General features: G+C 33.2%; 2 protein-coding genes and 2 long non-coding RNA genes across 4 annotated transcripts; all 4 read left to right on the top strand.

Annotated features, from left to right (window-relative positions):
* Nucleotides 1–134: 134 nt before the first annotated feature.
* Nucleotides 135–1,305, top strand: LOC104765233 (uncharacterized). The gene is made up of 4 exons (XR_763853.3): nt 135–421; nt 710–837; nt 1,008–1,097; nt 1,179–1,305. It is a non-coding gene; the product is annotated as an uncharacterized LOC104765233 (long non-coding RNA).
* Nucleotides 1,306–1,450: 145 nt separating this feature from the next.
* Nucleotides 1,451–2,564, top strand: LOC104765234 (inactive GDSL esterase/lipase-like protein 25; the record flags this gene model as incomplete). Its single annotated transcript, XM_010488918.2, has 3 exons — nt 1,451–1,645; nt 1,738–1,990; nt 2,083–2,564. Coding segments are annotated over 3 exons (711 nt in total), but the record flags the coding sequence as incomplete, so codon positions are not given.
* A 3,883-nt stretch (nt 2,565–6,447) lies between these two features.
* LOC109124447 (phosphoinositide phosphatase SAC2) lies at nt 6,448–11,845 on the top strand. Its single transcript, XM_087500503.1, has 16 exons — nt 6,448–7,026; nt 7,195–7,399; nt 7,494–7,659; nt 8,288–8,510; nt 8,700–8,776; nt 8,889–9,076; nt 9,175–9,272; nt 9,366–9,499; nt 9,609–9,743; nt 9,903–10,260; nt 10,360–10,481; nt 10,568–10,681; nt 10,773–10,940; nt 11,026–11,184; nt 11,284–11,377; nt 11,480–11,845. Exons 1-16 carry the CDS (start codon nt 6,937–6,939, stop codon nt 11,555–11,557), a joined length of 2,409 nt encoding a protein of 802 aa, XP_087356629.1. The 5' UTR covers nt 6,448–6,936; the 3' UTR covers nt 11,558–11,845.
* Nucleotides 11,846–14,598: 2,753 nt separating this feature from the next.
* LOC104767502 (uncharacterized) lies at nt 14,599–16,360 on the top strand. The gene is made up of 4 exons (XR_002036727.2): nt 14,599–15,007; nt 15,112–15,158; nt 15,318–15,457; nt 15,866–16,360. It is a non-coding gene; the product is annotated as an uncharacterized LOC104767502 (long non-coding RNA).
* Nucleotides 16,361–18,890: the final 2,530 nt, after the last annotated feature.

Here is an 18,890-nt window from a genome sequence, read left to right as displayed (position 1 = left end):
CCATCGCCATGCATTTGCAAATTGCAATCATATTTTACTTTAGTCTTTAGGTGGACTAGCTAAGATAGCTTAGAGTATCTCCATCAAAGGTTGTAAACTATATCTTAAGAGTTGCTTAGGTAAAAAAATAAATCAGATAAATAGAAAAAAAACAAAATTACCCAGTGATCGATCCTTATGTTAGATATTTAAGGATCACTAAGGATCAAGGTTGTGTCAACTCCTGATTGGTTGAGGAGATTTTTTTTTTCTTTGCTTCATTTGTGTCGCCTATGCTCTCTGTCTCAGTTTTACGATCCACCACCAAATTTTTGTTCACCGTCGTTCTTGTCTCCGCCTGATTGCATCTAGGTTGTTGTTCTCAAGAGCTTTGTGAGAATCTCTGCTTCAGCGACTCAAACACCCGAAAGAGTTTCACAAGGTTTGTTCTCTCATTCTCTTTGTCGATCACTCCCCATCCCAATACCCAAAACCCCAAATTTTGTGGGTTCTTCAAAATCTCATCCACATAATTGGGTTCAGGAACCTGAATCGATTTTTTATTTATTTTATTTGTGCAAGAGAATTAGTATTCGCAGAGTTGATCGAATCGTTCATATTTATTTTGTTTCATAACTGGTAGCGTTGATTGTTGGAGATATGTTTATTTGCTCATAAGTCGTAAGGCTCTCTCTGTTTGGTTTCTCCGATTTAAGCCTTTTTTTTTTAGGGTCGTTTCGTTGTGAGTGATGAAGATGCTTTGTTGAATACTCAGTGCCCGAAGAAATTGGAGCTGCGATGGCATAGTGAAGTCACTTCTAGCGTTTATGCTACACCCTTGATTGCTGATATTAACAAGTATGACTTATTATTTCCACCAAATTCTATTATGTTGATTGATTCTGTATACAAATCTTACTCACAACTAGATGTTTATATTCTGGAATTGGGTTGTTTGTTTTCGCTGAGGATCATCACTGCTTCTTCCATATATTGTGCTTAAAGCCAGATTTGTTTTATCGTTGTAGTGATGGAAAGCTTGACATTGTTTTTCTCTCTTCTCTCTCCGTCGGTTCACCATTCTCTCTGTTTCTGGGATGGGTGATTTCTTCAATGAGGTTAGTTTCGATTACTCCTTCTACTAGTGTTTGTTGTTTTGATTCTTCTTATCGATTTGTTTTTTTTTTTTGTTATTGAAGTCGAATCTTCGATTTGGAATATTGAAAAGAAGATAGACTTCTGACTCTTCAAATTTGATTCAGCCTTTATCTAGATTTATGTTCGGAAATATTCTGTTCAAATAGTTTTCACAATTTTGAGTTTGACAATAATATATATTTGGAGATATTTTTTGGTTTAGTATGAATGTATGATTAGTTTACGTAACCTTAATTTTATCTTAAAAAAAAAAAAGAAGTAAAAATAATATTAATAGTTTACGTATGCATTATTATGAATGATTTACAGATGACTGTCTCAACAAGTCAAGAAATTCTCACAAAACAAGAACAAATGGACTGATAAAGCGCTGTCAGAAGCTATCTACTTAACCTACATTGGCTCTGACGATTACTTGAACTATGCCAAGAATAACCCAAATCCCTCTCATGATCAAAAGCAAGCCTTTGTGGATCAAGTCATCACTTCCATAGAGGCAGCAATAAAGGTAAATAATGCTTAGCAGCTACATGATAAAGTAGATCTATGATGCTTTCGTTTATTAGTTACATCTTTCTCTCTCTTCTCTCTTTCTTTCAGGCTGTTCACGAGGCGGGAGGGAGGAAGTTCGCCTTCCAAAACTTACCACCGTTAGGCTGCTTGCCTATGGTTAAACAAGAGACGGGAAACTATAAAGATTGTGTGAAGCTGCCTTCAGAAATGGCAGCAATGCATAACAAGAACTTATTGAAACTCATAGAGAAACTGGCACAAGATCTTGAGAGTTTCCAGTTCTCGTTCTACGATTTCTTCAGCTCAATCCAGAACAGAGTTTTAGAGCCCTACACTTACAGTAAGTCGTCCTTAATTATGATCAAATACAACCATCCTTTCCTACGTTTTCAAACCCAGGCGGCAGTCCATTAATGTTTTCGTTTTGTGCAGTATTCGGGACAGGGCCACTAAAGGGGACAGGTTGTGCAGCCAACAACGTGTGTGTCAATCCAAATGGGTACGTCTTCTTCGACGGTAAGTATTTGACACAAAAAGCGAACTTTCAGGTAGCCGATCTGATGTGGAATGCAAACCTTCAAGTCATTGAACCCAACAATCTCCGTGAGCTTCTCGTCTTTCCTCTCGACATACCATTCATCTACAATGTCAAAAGCCTTGACCAAGTTGGTAAAGCTGGCTCCTTTGTGATATAATAAGATCGTGTGTAACTGAAATAATCAAGGCCAGGATTGTGTATATCTGGCACTTCTTAAGATAATCTACTGTTAATGTCGGGTTGGTGGGCAACGTAACGAAAATAATAAAATTTGACGATGATGTTGTGTCGTCAAATAAAATATTGAAGATGGGTAACCTTGTGGAACTCCTAGTTAAATGCTCCGTAAAACACAAGGAAGACATTCATTTTAAAATAGGCCTTTTAGTAGTTAGGCCCGTGGGCTCCTATCAAATGGAATAAAACCCCACGATTTGGTTATTTAATTATCAATGGTATTATTTTTTACTTAAGTTAGATTATATGAAAGTATGAGATAAAATTAATTACGAAACTATATTTGGAAATAGCAATTTTATAATTCTTTTTGCACTGAAATAGTGAAATTTTAAGACAACGTCGACTATAAACAAAAAAAAAATACATTCAAATCAAGCCAGAGTAATCAATTTAATCTAGTGATGTTTGGAAATAAGTTTGCTATACTAGCTAGACATCAGCCGCAAAACCCATAGTTAAAGAAGAAATTTATTTCAAAGAGAGAGAGATAGAGACAGGGAGAGAGTAAAGTAGTCATCAGTTAGTTGAAAAAGAGGTAATCAATTAAATTAAGAAGAAGAAAAGAAAGTGGTTGCCAAAAGAAGACACCTGTTCTCTCAATCATTGGACGTTTCACTAATTTCCACATTTTCGGCTCTAATTTATCTTTCTTTCCCCCCCATTTCCGTTTTATTTTCTTCTTTAACCAAACTTTTTTCTGTACCTAAAAATGTACTTTTATCTCATTTCGTTTTACTTTTTTATGTTTTAACTTTAAAACTTCAGTCTCAAATTCACAATCAAAAGCACGCAATTAAACCTACCTCAAGTTTATTAAGGATAGCAATAGAAGGTAAGTATGGTACTACTAACACATGATTATTTCTAAAAGGAGAAAAATACAATAATGTCCCTTAGAAAGGCCCCCGCCTAGCTGAAAAAAATGTTTAAGAGTGGGTTACGTTTCATTTGATGGATTTGTGTTTGCGTGAGTTGATGAGTTCCATTCCATTTTTATAAGAAAATGTAATTTAGCTAATAAACAAATAATTACGTACGAAAACAGCCGCCACGGTGGTCCAGACACTGCATAAACCACGTGATGCTCGTTGTGATAGAACGAAACGCCCACGTTATGACACGTCATCTTGCCAGCTGTTTCCAGTTCCTCGGTTTCAGGGTCTTTCCCATGTTGTTCTTTCTTTGTACAGGTCACACTACTTCCCTCCCCCCCCCCAACTTGGTCGTCTTAAGCCGTCAGATGTACAGAATCCAACGGTTCGGGCTTTCACATTTTACGTTCTTCCTTCCTTCTCATAATACGATTAGGTAATTCCCATTAATTTCAAAGTTTAGCATTTTAGAGTAATTAACTAGGACGATTTAATTATATGAAAGTGACATAAGTTGAAACTTTTATCATTTGCAAACCTTTGACTATGTAAAGGAGGAGGATTACATGTACTATAATTTTGGCAAATGTACGATTATAAATTAGATCTCCTCGTTGAGAATTTATCAATTAAGATTATGATTAAAATGGAATATCAAGCTGACCATGGAATATAAGCATATTAGTATATTCTTCTTTTTGTTTATACTAATATTCCCATTCGCTAGTTGCTTTTTTTTTTCTAATGATTCTCTATTCTCCAATTTACACAACTTTTAGAGAAGCCAATGGCCCGAAGGCAAGTCGAATCCAACTTACACATATAATACTACTTCCGAGTCATTTTGCCCACATGTTATTTGTAAAATTTTAACTATATTTTCAAGTTTATCAGATTTTTGAAATTACCATTTGTTCCTGATGTTCTATGTTATAGATATTTAAGGGGAAGAGACTTGGAAATTATTGACAAATTAAAAAGTGATGACTAAATTTTTTGTTGATTTATATTGTTGATTAGATTTTTATAATTTTTCTTCAGTTAACTTCTTAGAACCTACATATAATTTCACGGTAAAACCTGCTTAATATTCCGTCTTTGAATCATTTTTTGGGGCAAGGTTAATTAGTCTTTGAAGTTATCTTTTGAACGGACATCTTATAATATTTTATCATTTAGTAAGTTAAATAGAACTGATTAATATAATCACGCCACAAAATATCTGAAAGGAAAGAGCTAGAAGGATTCATGCAAGTAACGTTGTACTCCCGTACACGTTTTGCTTAATCATCTCATCGCTGTAAGAAAAGTACGAATAGGTCTTTAATTATTTTGTATTGATATTAGTACTTACTTAATTAATGTAAAGTGAAAACGAGTTTGACATTATTTGTAAATTAGAAAATCGATATTGCCGAAGCTGACTGCGTTTTTGTCATTGACTTACTTCATAAGCGTAGCATGTAAAGAAAACGTTTTGTGAAAACTTTTGTCTTTTGTCTTTGGGTGGTTGAGATTAATACTATAATTTTGAAATCACGAATGTTTTTCTTGCTAACACGAGTTTAGCATTTTGTTTTGTCATGTTTTGAGTTTGCATAGTTCCGATGCTAACAAAGAAACCGTAGGCTTTGTTGTCTTCTCATATTTGAAATAGTTTTTTTTTTTTTTTTTTGAACAAACTCATATTTGAAATAGTCTAATAACCCCATTTTATGTTAAGTCGTATAAATATTATTTTATGCTTAATTTTACTTTTTCTTACAGACAATGAAAGTGTCCTCCATTTTTTTTTGTTTACTATGCATTTTTTCCCCATAAATTTTAGTTGTTTTGATATAAACTTTAATATATCAGTGATCTATAATCATATCAATTAAACTACTAAAAATTAGATACATTTCTTTTGTTTATTCTTATTTTTACAAAAAAAATATCTAAAACTAATTAAGTAATTGTCGCATTTGGGATCGTCTGCAAAACTGTGTAATGAATCATTTTTTATTTGTATTTTGTCGTTTTACATGATTACTAATCAAGCATTGATTCGATTACTGGATATCGTTAGAAGTATTTATAAATTCTTTTTTAACATGTCCGTTGACATAGTTTGATAATTTAATTAAAAAATCTAAATGATTACTTTTAAGGTTTACATTTTTGACAAACAACCATGTTAGTTATAATAATTTAACGACTTCAATTAATTTTGAAATACTCCTTCTGTTTCATATTAAGTGTCATTTTATGATTTTTGACATAGAATTTTATATTTTACACCTTATTAATATATTATTTATTTTTTCTATCGGTCAATACATTAAATTGGTAGGGATAAAATTGGAAAATTTATCAAACATTTACATTGGAAATACAAAATGACACTTATTTTATAACAAAATTTTCAGCTTAAAATGACACTTAATATGAAACAGAGGGAGTAGTTTAGATTGTGACTATCGAAAATAAATGTACGCTAAATGCCAACATAAAACACAACCAATCGAGGTAGTTATAATCTTAAATATTTTTATCGTTTTGTTTTAACGTTGTATATTTAGCTACTAACATATTTGAATTTTTTTATAAATGAAATAGTTTAGATGAAATATACCAATAAACTCATCTTATTTCTCTATAAATGTATTTTTCTAAGAGAAACATATTTGTAATTCTATGTTATTTATATATATATATATTTATATTAAAATATAACTTAGACTAATTTTATCCTTTTCACATCAATCTTATATTTATTAGAAATATAATTTTTCCTTAATTTTATTAGGGGAATAATTTAAATTTTTTCCCCAACCATTTTGTATAATTCTTTTATCATTATATTAGTTTCTTAAAACTATGCTTATATTACTATCAATATTGATTAAAATTAAAAACTTTTTATATATTATTATATTGATTTCTGTTTCTGTTTTCCATGTCCTAATAGGGTTATTATCAACTTAAAATGCTTATTTATTTGAGTGTAAATTATATAAGCTAATATAGGAGTTAATTTTTTCAGCCAGCTCATATAGAGCTAAATTTTGATTATATTATATTTTTTTGAGTGTGTTAATCTTTAAAATTTTCAAACTAAAAAATGGAACAACTTACAAAGTCACAAACATTTTACTAGTCAAACTTACCTTTTCGAAATTGAATTATTTTGTTCTAAAAGAACCGTTTTATCTTTCTTTCTTTTGTTATTTTGGCAAAAAAAAAAAAAAGACAATTTTTTTTTTTTCTCTCGTTAAATTTTTCTGTGGTTCCGGTCACCGCAGCTCTGTCATCATCTTCATTCTTCTTCTTCTGCTTCTTCATTTACTCAGATTCTCTTTGAATTTCCCCCCTTCCTCAAAAATCTCGATCTGTATCGTATAGTGAGAGGGTGAATTTAGGATCCTTGTGTCTGTGTTTTCTGGTTACAGTTGTAAATTTTGAATTTTTATTGTGTGTGTGTGAAGTCAGATTCAGTTTCCTGTGAGCTGTACAGATTTGGTTTTTTTTTTTTGGGTTATATCGTTCTGTGATCTATTTCGGGTTTTTTCTTCTCTTTCTGTGATTTTTGTTTATTGTTTGTTTTCGTCGGCCCGAGTTTACCGGAGCTCCGGGTCTGACGTGATTTTTTCTCAAATGGCGGCGTCAGAGAGATCGATTGATAAACAAGTCGACATGACTTCTTCTTCCTTTCTCCAAAAATTCAGGCTTTACGAGACCCGCTCGGTGATTCTTCTTCTTCTTCTTCTTCTTCTTCTTCTTCTTCTTCATCTTTCAATCAATTCATTGATTTGATTCTCTTGTTTTTGTTCTCTTTTGATTTCGTTTTGATTACACGAATCAATGGATTTGGTAATCTGATTATTAAGCTATATGTGTTTTGATTGAAAACAGAGCTTTTACATGATTGGAAGAGATAAAAACAGAACGTCTTGGAGAGTCTTGAAGCTAGATAGGACAGAGCCAACAGAGGTTAACATTTACGAAGATTCAACGGCTTACACAGAAGCTGAATGCTTTGATACTTTGAGAAGGATACATGAAGGAAACAGGTCATCTGGTGGTTTGAAATTTGTCACCACTTGCTATGGGATCATCGGTAATCAATTTTCTTTATTGCATTCAACCATCTGATTCTATATACTAGTTTCTTTCATCTTTGTAAGGTTAACACATAAGGTTTCTTGGTTTAGGATTCATAAGGTTCTTGGGACCTTATTACATGCTGATAATCACTAAAAGAAAGAAGCTTGGTGAAATTTGTGGGCATACGGTTTATGGTGTTGCAAAGAGCAAGATTATTACCATCCCACATGCCTCTGTGCTATCCAATGTGGCTTATTCTAAGGATGAGAAAAGGTTTCTTATGTCACTTCTGCTTGTAAAATGGAATACCTGTACCTTGGTACCTGGTACCTTTTATCCATACATTACATTTCGACATTATTGAACTTTACCACTTGTATTTAGATCTTGAGACCATTCTGTTGTCTTTTTTGTTCCTCTCCATTGTGTCCCTCTTTGATCTGCACAATTTTAGTGTCACAGGTTTCTATTAGACAAGTTAACAGTTGTTGAGGTAACTGTGATTGAATTCGTCACAGGTTCTTTTTTAATTTGTCCATTGCTGTTGGTGATAATCCAGCAGCTTAGAGTTTCATTAATATCCTTTCCATTTTGTTTAAGTCTTTAGTCAGACAATCTTTGTTGCACTTTTTGCTTTTTACTATTTCTAGGTATTCTTCTCCCCTGTCTCTACAGTGGACACACTTCTATTTGTTGTATGTATTTTGATATGTTATATATGTATGACAGAGGTATTATCAAGAAAGGGAGACCTCTCTTTTACTTTCTTCTACTTTCATTTGATCTGTTATATTTGGAACTTTGATTTATCTTGTACCTTGCTTCCTTTTTATCAGATTATTTACTGATCCAGGTTCTAAATCATGTTGTTTTTCTTCTGTCTTCCTTGGAAACTTTATAGGTACAAGAGGCTACTCTGCACTGTTGATCTCACAAAGGACTTCTTCTTCAGCTATTCCTATCACATCATGCATACACTTCAGAGGAATCTGTCTGACAAGGTGGAAAGACACACTTACTACGAATCTATGTTTGTCTGGAATGAATACTTAACTCGGAAGATTCGGAACAACGTTAAGGACTGTATGTGGACAGTTGCCTTGGTATATGGATTTTTCAAACAGGTATTACTTGTACTAATTAGTCCAAAGGTTTCTATTAACTTTTTCTAACAGTCAGAGATATGCATATTACAAGCAGGTGTTGTGATACTTACCCCCCACTATGTTGATGCCCTATCGATTCTTTTGTCTTTTGATGCACATTAAAAGTTGTTAACCTTTGGAATGGCATTTTTGTTGTCTAATATATAGGTTAAGCTAACAGTATCTGAGAAGAACTTTAGATTGACTCTAATTGCTCGCCGATCTCGCCATTATGCTGGCACAAGGTACAATCTCTACACTTGAGCTTGTTCTATCTTTATCATTGATATGGTTAAGCTGTAATGGGATAATGGGATAAGTCTTAGTTGGATCATAATCTTCCATCTTTTTCCCCAGATACCTGAAACGTGGTGTGAATGAGAAAGGCAGGGTAGCTAATGATGTCGAGACAGAGCAGATCGTTTTCGAGGAAGCTCAAGATGGTAATCCCGGCCGAATAAGTTCTGTAGTTCAGAATCGGGGTTCAATACCTTTGTTCTGGTCTCAGGAGACCTCACGCTTGAATATCAAACCTGATATTATATGTATGATCTTCTTTCTCCAACATAATATATTCTTATCAATTCCATTTTTTTTTTCTCCTTGGTTTTATGTGCTGATATCATCTCTTATATGTGGAAAGTGTCAGCGCAGGACCCCAACTTTGAGGCAACCAGACTGCATTTTGAAAATCTTGGAAAGAGATATGGGAATCCAATCATCATTTTGAACTTGATAAAGGTTGGTATTCTATATCGTCGATAGTCTAGAGGATACAAATTCTGATCTATTCTTCCTGGTTTGTTCTAATTCACTTAATTTTTAAAAAAACAGACGCGTGAAAAGAGGCCTCGGGAGACTATTCTGCGTGCAGAGTTTGCAAATGCAATTAGATTTATAAATAAAGGGTTAAGCAAGGAGGATCGTCTAAGGCCTCTTCACTGGGACTTGCATAAACACTCCAGAAAGTACGTGATGGACACAACCTCATATGCTTCTTTGTTTCTTTTCTTTTCAATGCATTTTCTACACACAATAGTGTTTTTACTAACTGAAAATGGTTCCTTTCTTTTCCAGAAAAGGCACAAACGTGTTGGCAATTCTCGGCAGGTTGGCTACTTATGCTCTGAACTTGACTGGCATCTTCTACTGTCAACTAACTCCAGATCTTAGAGGAGTTGGGTTTCAGAACCAGAATCCATCCACCTTGGAGTGAGTATCCAATTTACCAATAGTTCTTTACCTTCTTTGTAGTTTCTTGCTTAACACATTACTCATCTCTCTCTTGTATTCTTAGTAGCTAGGCTCTAAATAACTTCTTTGCCCCAGAAAAGGCTCTAATTAATTTAATTCTTCCGGTTTTTATTGTAGGAACAACAATGGTGATGGTTCTTCTTATGATCTACCCAGTAAAGATGAAATTGCACCAGATTTGGCTGTGGAAAGTGGTAATGATAGTAAGGATGCTACTGAAGGTCGGCAAAAGGAAGCTACCATGCTTCAGAAAGGAGTCCTGAGGACCAATTGCATAGACTGTTTAGATCGCACCAATGTTGCTCAATATGCCTATGGGTTGGTAGCATTTGGGCGTCAACTCCATGCTTTGGGATTGACAGAGTCTACTAATATTGATCTAGACAATCCCCTCGCTGAAGATTTGATGGGAATTTATGAGACAATGGGAGATACACTTGCACTTCAGTATGGAGGATCCGCGGCACACAACAAGGTCTCTTTGTTAGCTTCCCTGGCAACATACTGTTCCCGTTTTAGCTAAAATTCTGTTAGACATAATTATTAATCAATCATCTTATTTCTGTGGACACAGATATTTTGTGAAAGGCGTGGTCAATGGAGAGCGGCGACTCAGTCACAGGAATTCTTTAGAACTTTGCAACGTTACTACAGTAACGCCTATATGGATGCTGAAAAGCAAGATGCAATTAACGTGTATGCTGAAGTTAAACTTTCTCTGTTTCCTATGCCTTCTCTGGTCTGAAAACATTATTTGACTATAGACTTGTATTTTGCTACAGGTTCTTGGGATACTTTCAGCCACAACCAGATAAGGCAGCGTTATGGGAATTGGGTTCTGATCAGCACTACAATGCAGCAAGATTTCTTGCCAATTCTGTACCAGAGAATTCGAGGTAAATTTCATGGTTAACTAGACACTTGTGGAGAGGTTTGAAACATTTTATGTTCTCTAGAGATACTAACATTCCATTTGATTGCCTTTAGGTCTACGATGAAACGATCTTTATCAGAAAGTAGCATCCTTAGCGAGAGCAGTGCAGCTGCGTTAGGTAGACAAGGTTGTGCTGAAAAAGATGAAGAAGCTAAAGGTCTTTCAGATTCAGCACCTGAGATATCAACGACTGAAACTGCAATGATTGCTGCTAGTTTGAGGTATAAAAAACTTATGATCTCTGTCAAATAAATCTTGTAAAAATTTGGGTTCTTGTCAGCTAAATCTGAGGCTTTTGTTTTGCAGTGCTCCACCACCAATATTAGAGGAATTAGGTTTAGATGATATTCTTGAAAACGATTGCTTCTGCTGTGATGGTCATGGTGAGCAATGTACATGTGCCGCTTTTGATATGGATTGGGTTTCTTCTTCAGGAAACTCTTGTGAAGATGAGAGTTACGGAAGGTAAGACAAAATGATCTCTATTTGATTATCTTAATGTCGCTAATGTTAGTATCAACCAAAATTGTCCTCCTAATGTCTTGACATTTCTTATTTCTGCAGATCCACAGTGGTTAGATCCTTTGAAACCATCCCTGAAAGTACAAAAATAGAGTCAGAAATTTGTGTTGTTGAACCAGATTCCAGCAGTATAAAGGTAAAGAATAAGTTTAAAACACGAAGCAGCTATTGGTAGATAAAAAACCTATGCTAATACCAAACTCTGATTTTTTTTTTTGTTTGTTTACATTTACAACAGTTGAACTCAGAAGCCATTTCCGGGATTCCTGAAGGTTATGTGAGATGGGTAATGGATGAAGAGGGACATTTCTGGTGACAACAGAGCTGCTTTTCAACAGTAAACAGTATTAAGCAAAGAAAAAAAGAAAATAAAAAAGCATACCTTTAGTGGTGACGGGTAAAAAAGAAAGTAACTGAAAAAGAAGAACTAACCGCCGCTAATTATATAATTAATCGGATTGGAAGCGACAAAAAAAAAAAAAAAAAAAGGGGTTGAAAAGGTGAGAGTGAGAGAGTGAGAGAGATGGAGAGGGGATAGAGTAACAATTTGTAAATATGTTACAGAAGACATTGAATGATGAACAAAACTCAGACTTTGTTCCAATTTTTTCTTTTTGAATTTTCGGTTTAGTTTATATATATGATGGGGAACTCTGATTATTCGATTGCAATAAAAAAAAAAAGACTTGAGTACCGTGGTAGTAAATGGATCATCGCTATTGATAATAACAACAACAAACGAAAGGTTTATCAGGCCTCTTATAGGGAGGACGGCAGTCTCCGGTCTCGTACCCCTTTGATAAGCATGTCTCGGTGCATTGTCGTGCTCCATATAAGATCGGGTATAATAACTCCTCAAAGTATTTCATATGGACCTTCAGTTCTTTAGTTTGGATCTCTGCACACACATGCAAAAATTTCACAATGTTAATTAATCTAAGTTATATATATATACGCCACATTATATTTTCACGAACCAAGATTTCTTTTACAGTTTCTAAATCTTCTCCATGTTGTATACATGTTGCCCTTAAAAAACATACCTAATACCAAATCACGAAGAACACATTCCAGTAAAGTTATAACCACAAAATATTGGTATTCACATACCATCCTGTGTTATTTTAATCTCTTGATTACTAGATTAAGACTAGTGCACGAGTATTTTTGAAATCTACCGAAAATACGAAGATTTAATCAAAAGTTTATAGAATTTCGCAGATTAGCTATAAGTCTGCTTAATATATTATTGAAGTCTATCGAAAATACGAAGATTTAACAAAAGTCTAGATTACTCCGCAAATTAGCTATAAGCCTGCTTAATATATTTTCGAAGTCTACCAAAAATACGAAAACTTAGCAAAAGTCTAGAATACTTTGCAAACTAACTATAAGTCTACTTAATATATTTTTGAAGTCTAGTGAAAATGCGAAAACTTAACTAAAGTCTAGATTATTCCACAGATTAGCTATAAGTCTGCTTAATATATTTTTGAAGTCTACCAAAAATTTGAAGACTTTATCGAAGTATATGAATCTCCTCAGACTAACTATAAGTCTGCTTAATCTATTTTTGAAATCTACCGAAAATCGAAGACTTTACCAAAGTCTATGATTCTTCGCAGAGTAATTATAAGTCTGACTAATAATTACCAAAGATTTTTGAAGATTTTTCTTTTAAAAAATATTTTCTTTTTCATTTGATTCCCTTATTAAATGATTTCCTTTATTAATTTTTGTTTTTCAATTATTTCCTCTTTAAAATTTTGTTTAAAATAATTTTCTGAATATTTAGTATTGTATGTGTGATTTTTATAATATTTATTTAGTTAAGAAGAAAAAAGAGTAATATATGCAAGGGTAATATAGTAAAAATGTGCTATACAAATATTTGAAAATCTTGATAGGTTATTTTAGTTGTTTCTAATAAATTGTAGGTTATTGTAGCAAATCTCCTATGATTATTTCTAAGTTTTTTTTCGATTTCGAAGATCTTTTGATGAATAGTATATATTGTATAATCAATACAATAAAAGATGTAGTGTTTCTCTCCAGAGCTTGACACCTCAGCTTCTGTATTGAAGCAAGTGTTGACACCTCAGAAAAAATCAACAGTCTATCAAATTAAAACAATTAATACAGATCAGCACAATTGTTGCTTACATGTCTTTTTTGCAATCTTATTATATAAAGCTTGGTTCTCAAAGTTAGTAACTCACCAGATCGTGACACGTGTTATTTTTAACGATCAGAGATCAAAGTCAAAAACTCACAAGATCGTGACACTTATCAATTTTAACAATTAAATATCAAAGTTAGTAACTCATTAGATCGTGACACGTGTCAATTTTAACGATCATAAATCACATATCAAAGTTAGTAACTCATCAGATCCTAACACGTGTCAATTTTAATGATCAGAAATCACAGTTTTCAAGCTTGGTAAAACAATACATAAGATAATTGTAATCTTATTATATTAAAAAAAACTTTGTTAATCCTAAAAGGAAAATGATTGTAAATACACCCCACTATATAAGCAAATAGATGATGACATATTTTTTACCAAACAAAATAATTTCGACTAGCTTTCTTTTTCTTAGTAAATTTTTTTTATTAACTTTTTGTTTGACACATCATTATTCTCGAACAAGTCTCGAAGGCGATTTGTTTGTTGTGTACTTGAAGCAATTATATAAAAAGATTCCTAGATATTATCACGTGTTTTCGTCGACATTTCTTTGAATTTTGTTTAGTTTCTCAATTTTATAATGCATACTACATAATCTCAGGGTGTTATTATTATTTCTTTTAATTATTATTACAAAAGCAAGATTAACTAAACATAAAGCGTTCTTATCGTCGAACGATAGTACGCCCTACAAGAAAGTGGGAAGCAATAATTTTTTTTAAAAACAATTAGCTCATTGAATTTTATCATAAAATAGAAAAGAGATTAAGAAAAATATACAAAAAATTATTAATTATAAAAAATGTAAATACTCACTTCTATATAAACATAGATCATCTCATATTAGTCATCTAACAAAATAATTTATTCAAAAATATCACTTTTAACTTTAATCTATTGGTCAAACTTTTTTTAATGGGAAAACAAATTTTCATTATTTTTTAAAATCAAAATATACTCTTACTTTTTACTTTTTCATTACGGAATAGATAAGATTAATATGTTGACCTAAAAAAAATAGAAGATTAATATATGTATCTTCCTTTTTTATTACTGTATTTTAAAATTTATTGTAGTAGTTTTAGATTGTTTTATTTAATTTATATTTTCATCTTTGGATTATTTGATATTCATATATACCAAAGATGAGGGCGAATGAGGGCGTTGAGGAGGCCACTTGGGAATACTTGTTTGATCTGCAGCGTCGCCTTCCTGCCTTTGAACCTTGAGGACAAGGTTTTCCAAACAGGGGAGCTCTGTTACAGGGTTTCTGATATCGAGTTATTTGAATTAAGAATAAAGAAGGACACGTGTTAGAAGCTTGTGGGAGGACTGTTTTGTGGCTAACGGATCATTGACGTGGTTGTTAGTGAGCTGTCACACATGAGATGTCACATATGAGCTTGAGCACAAGAGTCCAAAGTTTTCTTTATAAGGAGAAGCCGTTGCAGTCGTCTTCGCTATTACGAACTTTATCTAAAATAAAAGCTTTGTAATCTCCCTCTCTCTTTTCTGGATCCTTTGTAATCGGTGTTAGCTCTTCTTATTGGAGTTGTTTCTTGTTTCTATACTCTTGTAAGTTGGGAACAGAGTCTTTGTTTATACGAACATTGATTCTTATCATCATTTCTAATAAAAGCGTATTCGTTTCTAATACAAGTGTGTTTACGTTATCATAGAACAGTAGAAACAACTGTAGCGGGATATCATACTCCTCGGCGATTGAGTAAGTTGGGCGATTGATTTCGTATCCCTTACTTCTATTGTTCTATCCTCTTAAGGGTTTCTATTGATCATAGTAGATTTGAGGTGAAAGCTTAAAAACTCACAGAACAAAACTTTGCTTTGGTTCTGAATCTTTTATCCTTAATGTTGTCTTTTACAGTTGTTTGCTATCAAGAAGTTGGACAAGAGGGCTTCTGAACAACAACAAGATCACGAATTTATCTCTGTGAGAAGTCAGGCTGAGTTTGTCTTCTTAACTGCAGGAGCTTCTAAGTCGGTTTCTTTATGCAATTGTAGAAGGTATGCAGTTGTTTGGTTTGAGTAGACCATACATATTGATTCATGTTTCTCTTTGAACATTTAGAAAGTATTATTGCACAAAGGTATAATGGTGATTTCTTATGATTATAATTATAGAATGTATCTATTGACATTTTTTGCCAGTTCTTATGGCTGCAATATCATCACTTTCTAATGTACCAAATGAATTAGTGTCAATATTAGTAAAGCCAATCAAATCAAATCTCATAAATATTATACGTAGGTCTAATTCAATGTTAGTAGCCATATCGAGTTCTTGGTTTATTTGGCTTTCTCGTAAAGATTGGTCTGTGGGGGTCAAAATGAGTATTGAACTTTAGGTGTCTCAGTAGAAAAAATATTGTCTTGCTTCTGGCTATTCATTAGATATACCCTTTTTTTTGGCAGATGGCAAAATATTGAAACGAGAGAGCAGGTGTAAAAGGGAACATACCACTACGATGCTTTAAACGCGATGTTCAACTACACGGGTTCTTGGCAAGTCAATGCAACATCCACAAAATCTCTTGCACTGGTTGGATATTTTATTCTGCTTTATGAAGTCAAATTAGCAAAGCTTACATTGGTTTTGTGCAACGAGATCAGACACGCTGTTCCTTCCTCATGGGATCCCGCTTCCTTAGCTAGGTATATTCCTCTCTTTTAATACGCAATGTTTTCTGCTGTTCTGCATGTTCTGGTCTCTTTGGTCTAGATGTTTATAATTTCTTAATGTTCACACCAGTGGAATGTTTTAAGAACTAATTTAGAGTCCGTAAGATTCCTCTTGTTATCTTGACCGAACACATAGTTTCTGTGGCCAAATGAAAGAAAAGACATTAAAAGTTATGGTGAAGAGCAAACTTTGCTGAGTGTTGTATCAATAAAAGATTATTCGGATAACTTTTCCTCTTTCTACAGTTTTAAATTCGTGAAAGCTACACTTGATGTGATTCTTGATGGCATTTCATAATTCTTATGTGGTTTCCCCATTTGTTTACTCATTTGGTACAACTTTATTGAAAATTACGGCACACATATTGAAACTACGGCCGGTGACCATTGGTGGAAGAGACGTAGTTTACATTAGACAACATCAGTCTTCTCCTTTACCAGTATATGAAATCAAAAACTACGTGAATGACATGATGGAGCACAGCTTTCATGAAGCAGAGAGTCAATCTATTACCGGCCCCCTAAAATACAAAGACAACGTCACAGGCCACAGCGAGATTACTCTGGTAATCGAAGATTTTAGCTGAAAAGCTCTCTCCTGTAGGATACCAGTACCACAGTAAAATTTAGGCTAAGAGGAGGCGAGATCTAGAGAAAAGCTATGCATGATAGGCTGAGACAGTACCAGCAGTTCCAAACATTATTAACATGACTTTTTACTCCTATTGTTTCTCTGCTCGAGGGTGTGCCTGGTCTACGGCATTTGACTCGTGGGAACTTTACTGTGAATGTGAGTTTCTATCAAAAAATTGAACTTAATTATAACCAAAAACATAACAAATCTCTTGTTGTTCTATTGAAATTTTACAATACTTCTTGGATTTCCAAATACAATAGCTCGAGCTTGGGCTCCTGAACAGAGTAACCTCCAACGTAGAACTTGTGTGTCCTTCTTTTCATTTTAGGATAAGTTATTTTTTTCTTAATTATGTTTTGTTAGGAGGATGATGTATTCTTATTTTTAATTATGTTTTTAATATTATTTTGTAATACAGTTTTTTTTCAAATCATGGTTTCTGAATAATAAATATAGTGTTTTAATTTTTTTATATCACTTCATTTTTTTTTTTTTCACAACTGTTTTTATTTATGTTATAAAGCCAAAATTAACAAGCCAAAGTTACAGACAAGGCCAAAGCCCTACAAGCAAACTAAAAAAAATAAAAAGCCTAATAAAGTCAAAAACCAAACATTAAAAGCCCAAGCCCAGATTGTAAACCCTTCCATGAAGATTGAAGTGTATCGTGAATCACCAGACACGCGGCACAAGGAAGATGACACGTGCTAAGTCGAAGAGGCTGAAGTCTCCGGTCGCCGACAGCAGGCAGTCGCCGGAAAACTTCAAATCCGGCTGAAATCGTCGGCAAACAACAAGGGATTCTCGATCAACACCCACAGGAAAAGGCGAGTTCTAATTGCTGAGAATATGACTCCACCTATAGCAAAATTCTTAATCTTCTTCTTCAATAATAAAAATTCAATCTTCAAGAAAGTAGATCTACACCCTAAACTATTAAACCCAAGGAACTGCAACTCAAGAATTGCAGAGAGTATTCATCCCAAAAAGAAACACAACAACAAAAAAAACAAAAAAACTTAAAACAGAATTAACCACCGGAAGCAGAGCCGTCCATCACCGTTAAAGAAAACGGTCGATGACGGAAACAAAAGCCGACCCAAACACACACATAAGAAGCTGGTGTTGGTCGGATTGAAGCCGGTTACCTTGCCGGAGCGAACAATTAACGAGTTCAACGAAATGAACACAAATTCAATAATACCCTGCTTTTTTTACAGTTTTGAAAAATGCCCTATCATTTTTTCCTCTAATTAAAAATTTACTTTTAGTATATAAAATTCTAAAATAGCCTCACTAAAATTAATTTAATAATAATAAAAAATATATACTTTAAACAGAAAACCTATTAACTTAGTTTTCAAAATAATTTTTATGTGCCTAATTAAATAGTTAAATCTACTGTATAACTATGATTATGTTTGTTATATACTGTATAACTTATACATTTATGCAGAAAAAAAAAGAAGAAAAAAAAACTTATACATTTATAATAGCCAAAATAATTTTCTCCAGGCCCAATCCGAAATGCTTAAAACGAAAAAGAGAATAAAATATAGCGATGTACTAGGAATCGAACTTGTATCTAGGCCTACTTGTATCCATCCAGGTGATGCAGCTACTGCACCAAAGTAAACTTGGAAGACTTTTGACTTTTTGTACTTGTTGTCTATATGTATATTATTGCTAATGGCTTAAGGGTTTAGCGTATACTTATGATCGATAACAGACAAGGGAAAACAGTCAATTACTCAATTCTCTCACACAAACTTTTAAACATGCTTATAACATGAATTAATTTATAATTTAAATTTATTTCAAAGATTTTAGAGTCCAATAAATTATAGAGAAGTTAACTTCTCCCCAAAAATTATAGAGCCAATTTAACTTATTAAATAAATTATATGCTTACATGTAGTAAAAAAAATAGTAACAAATTTAAAAAATGCTGTTAGTTATAAATGTTAGTGTAAACTATTTTTTTGAAACGAAACATTTTTAATTCACGGTACCAGATAATATGCTATAAGAGAATTCACGGTACAACTCCAAACATAAATAAATATATACACATGCTCAACAAGTTGATAAGACTCTTCCGTTTAATTAGAACTGTCAATT

This window comes from Camelina sativa, chromosome 19, assembly GCF_030686135.1.
Source record: "Camelina sativa cultivar CO46 ecotype springtype chromosome 19, ASM3068613v1".
Classification (NCBI taxonomy): Eukaryota; Viridiplantae; Streptophyta; class Magnoliopsida; order Brassicales; family Brassicaceae; genus Camelina; species Camelina sativa.
The sequence above is the reverse complement of the archived record's forward strand: the minus strand, read 5'-3'. Positions and strand labels throughout refer to the sequence as shown.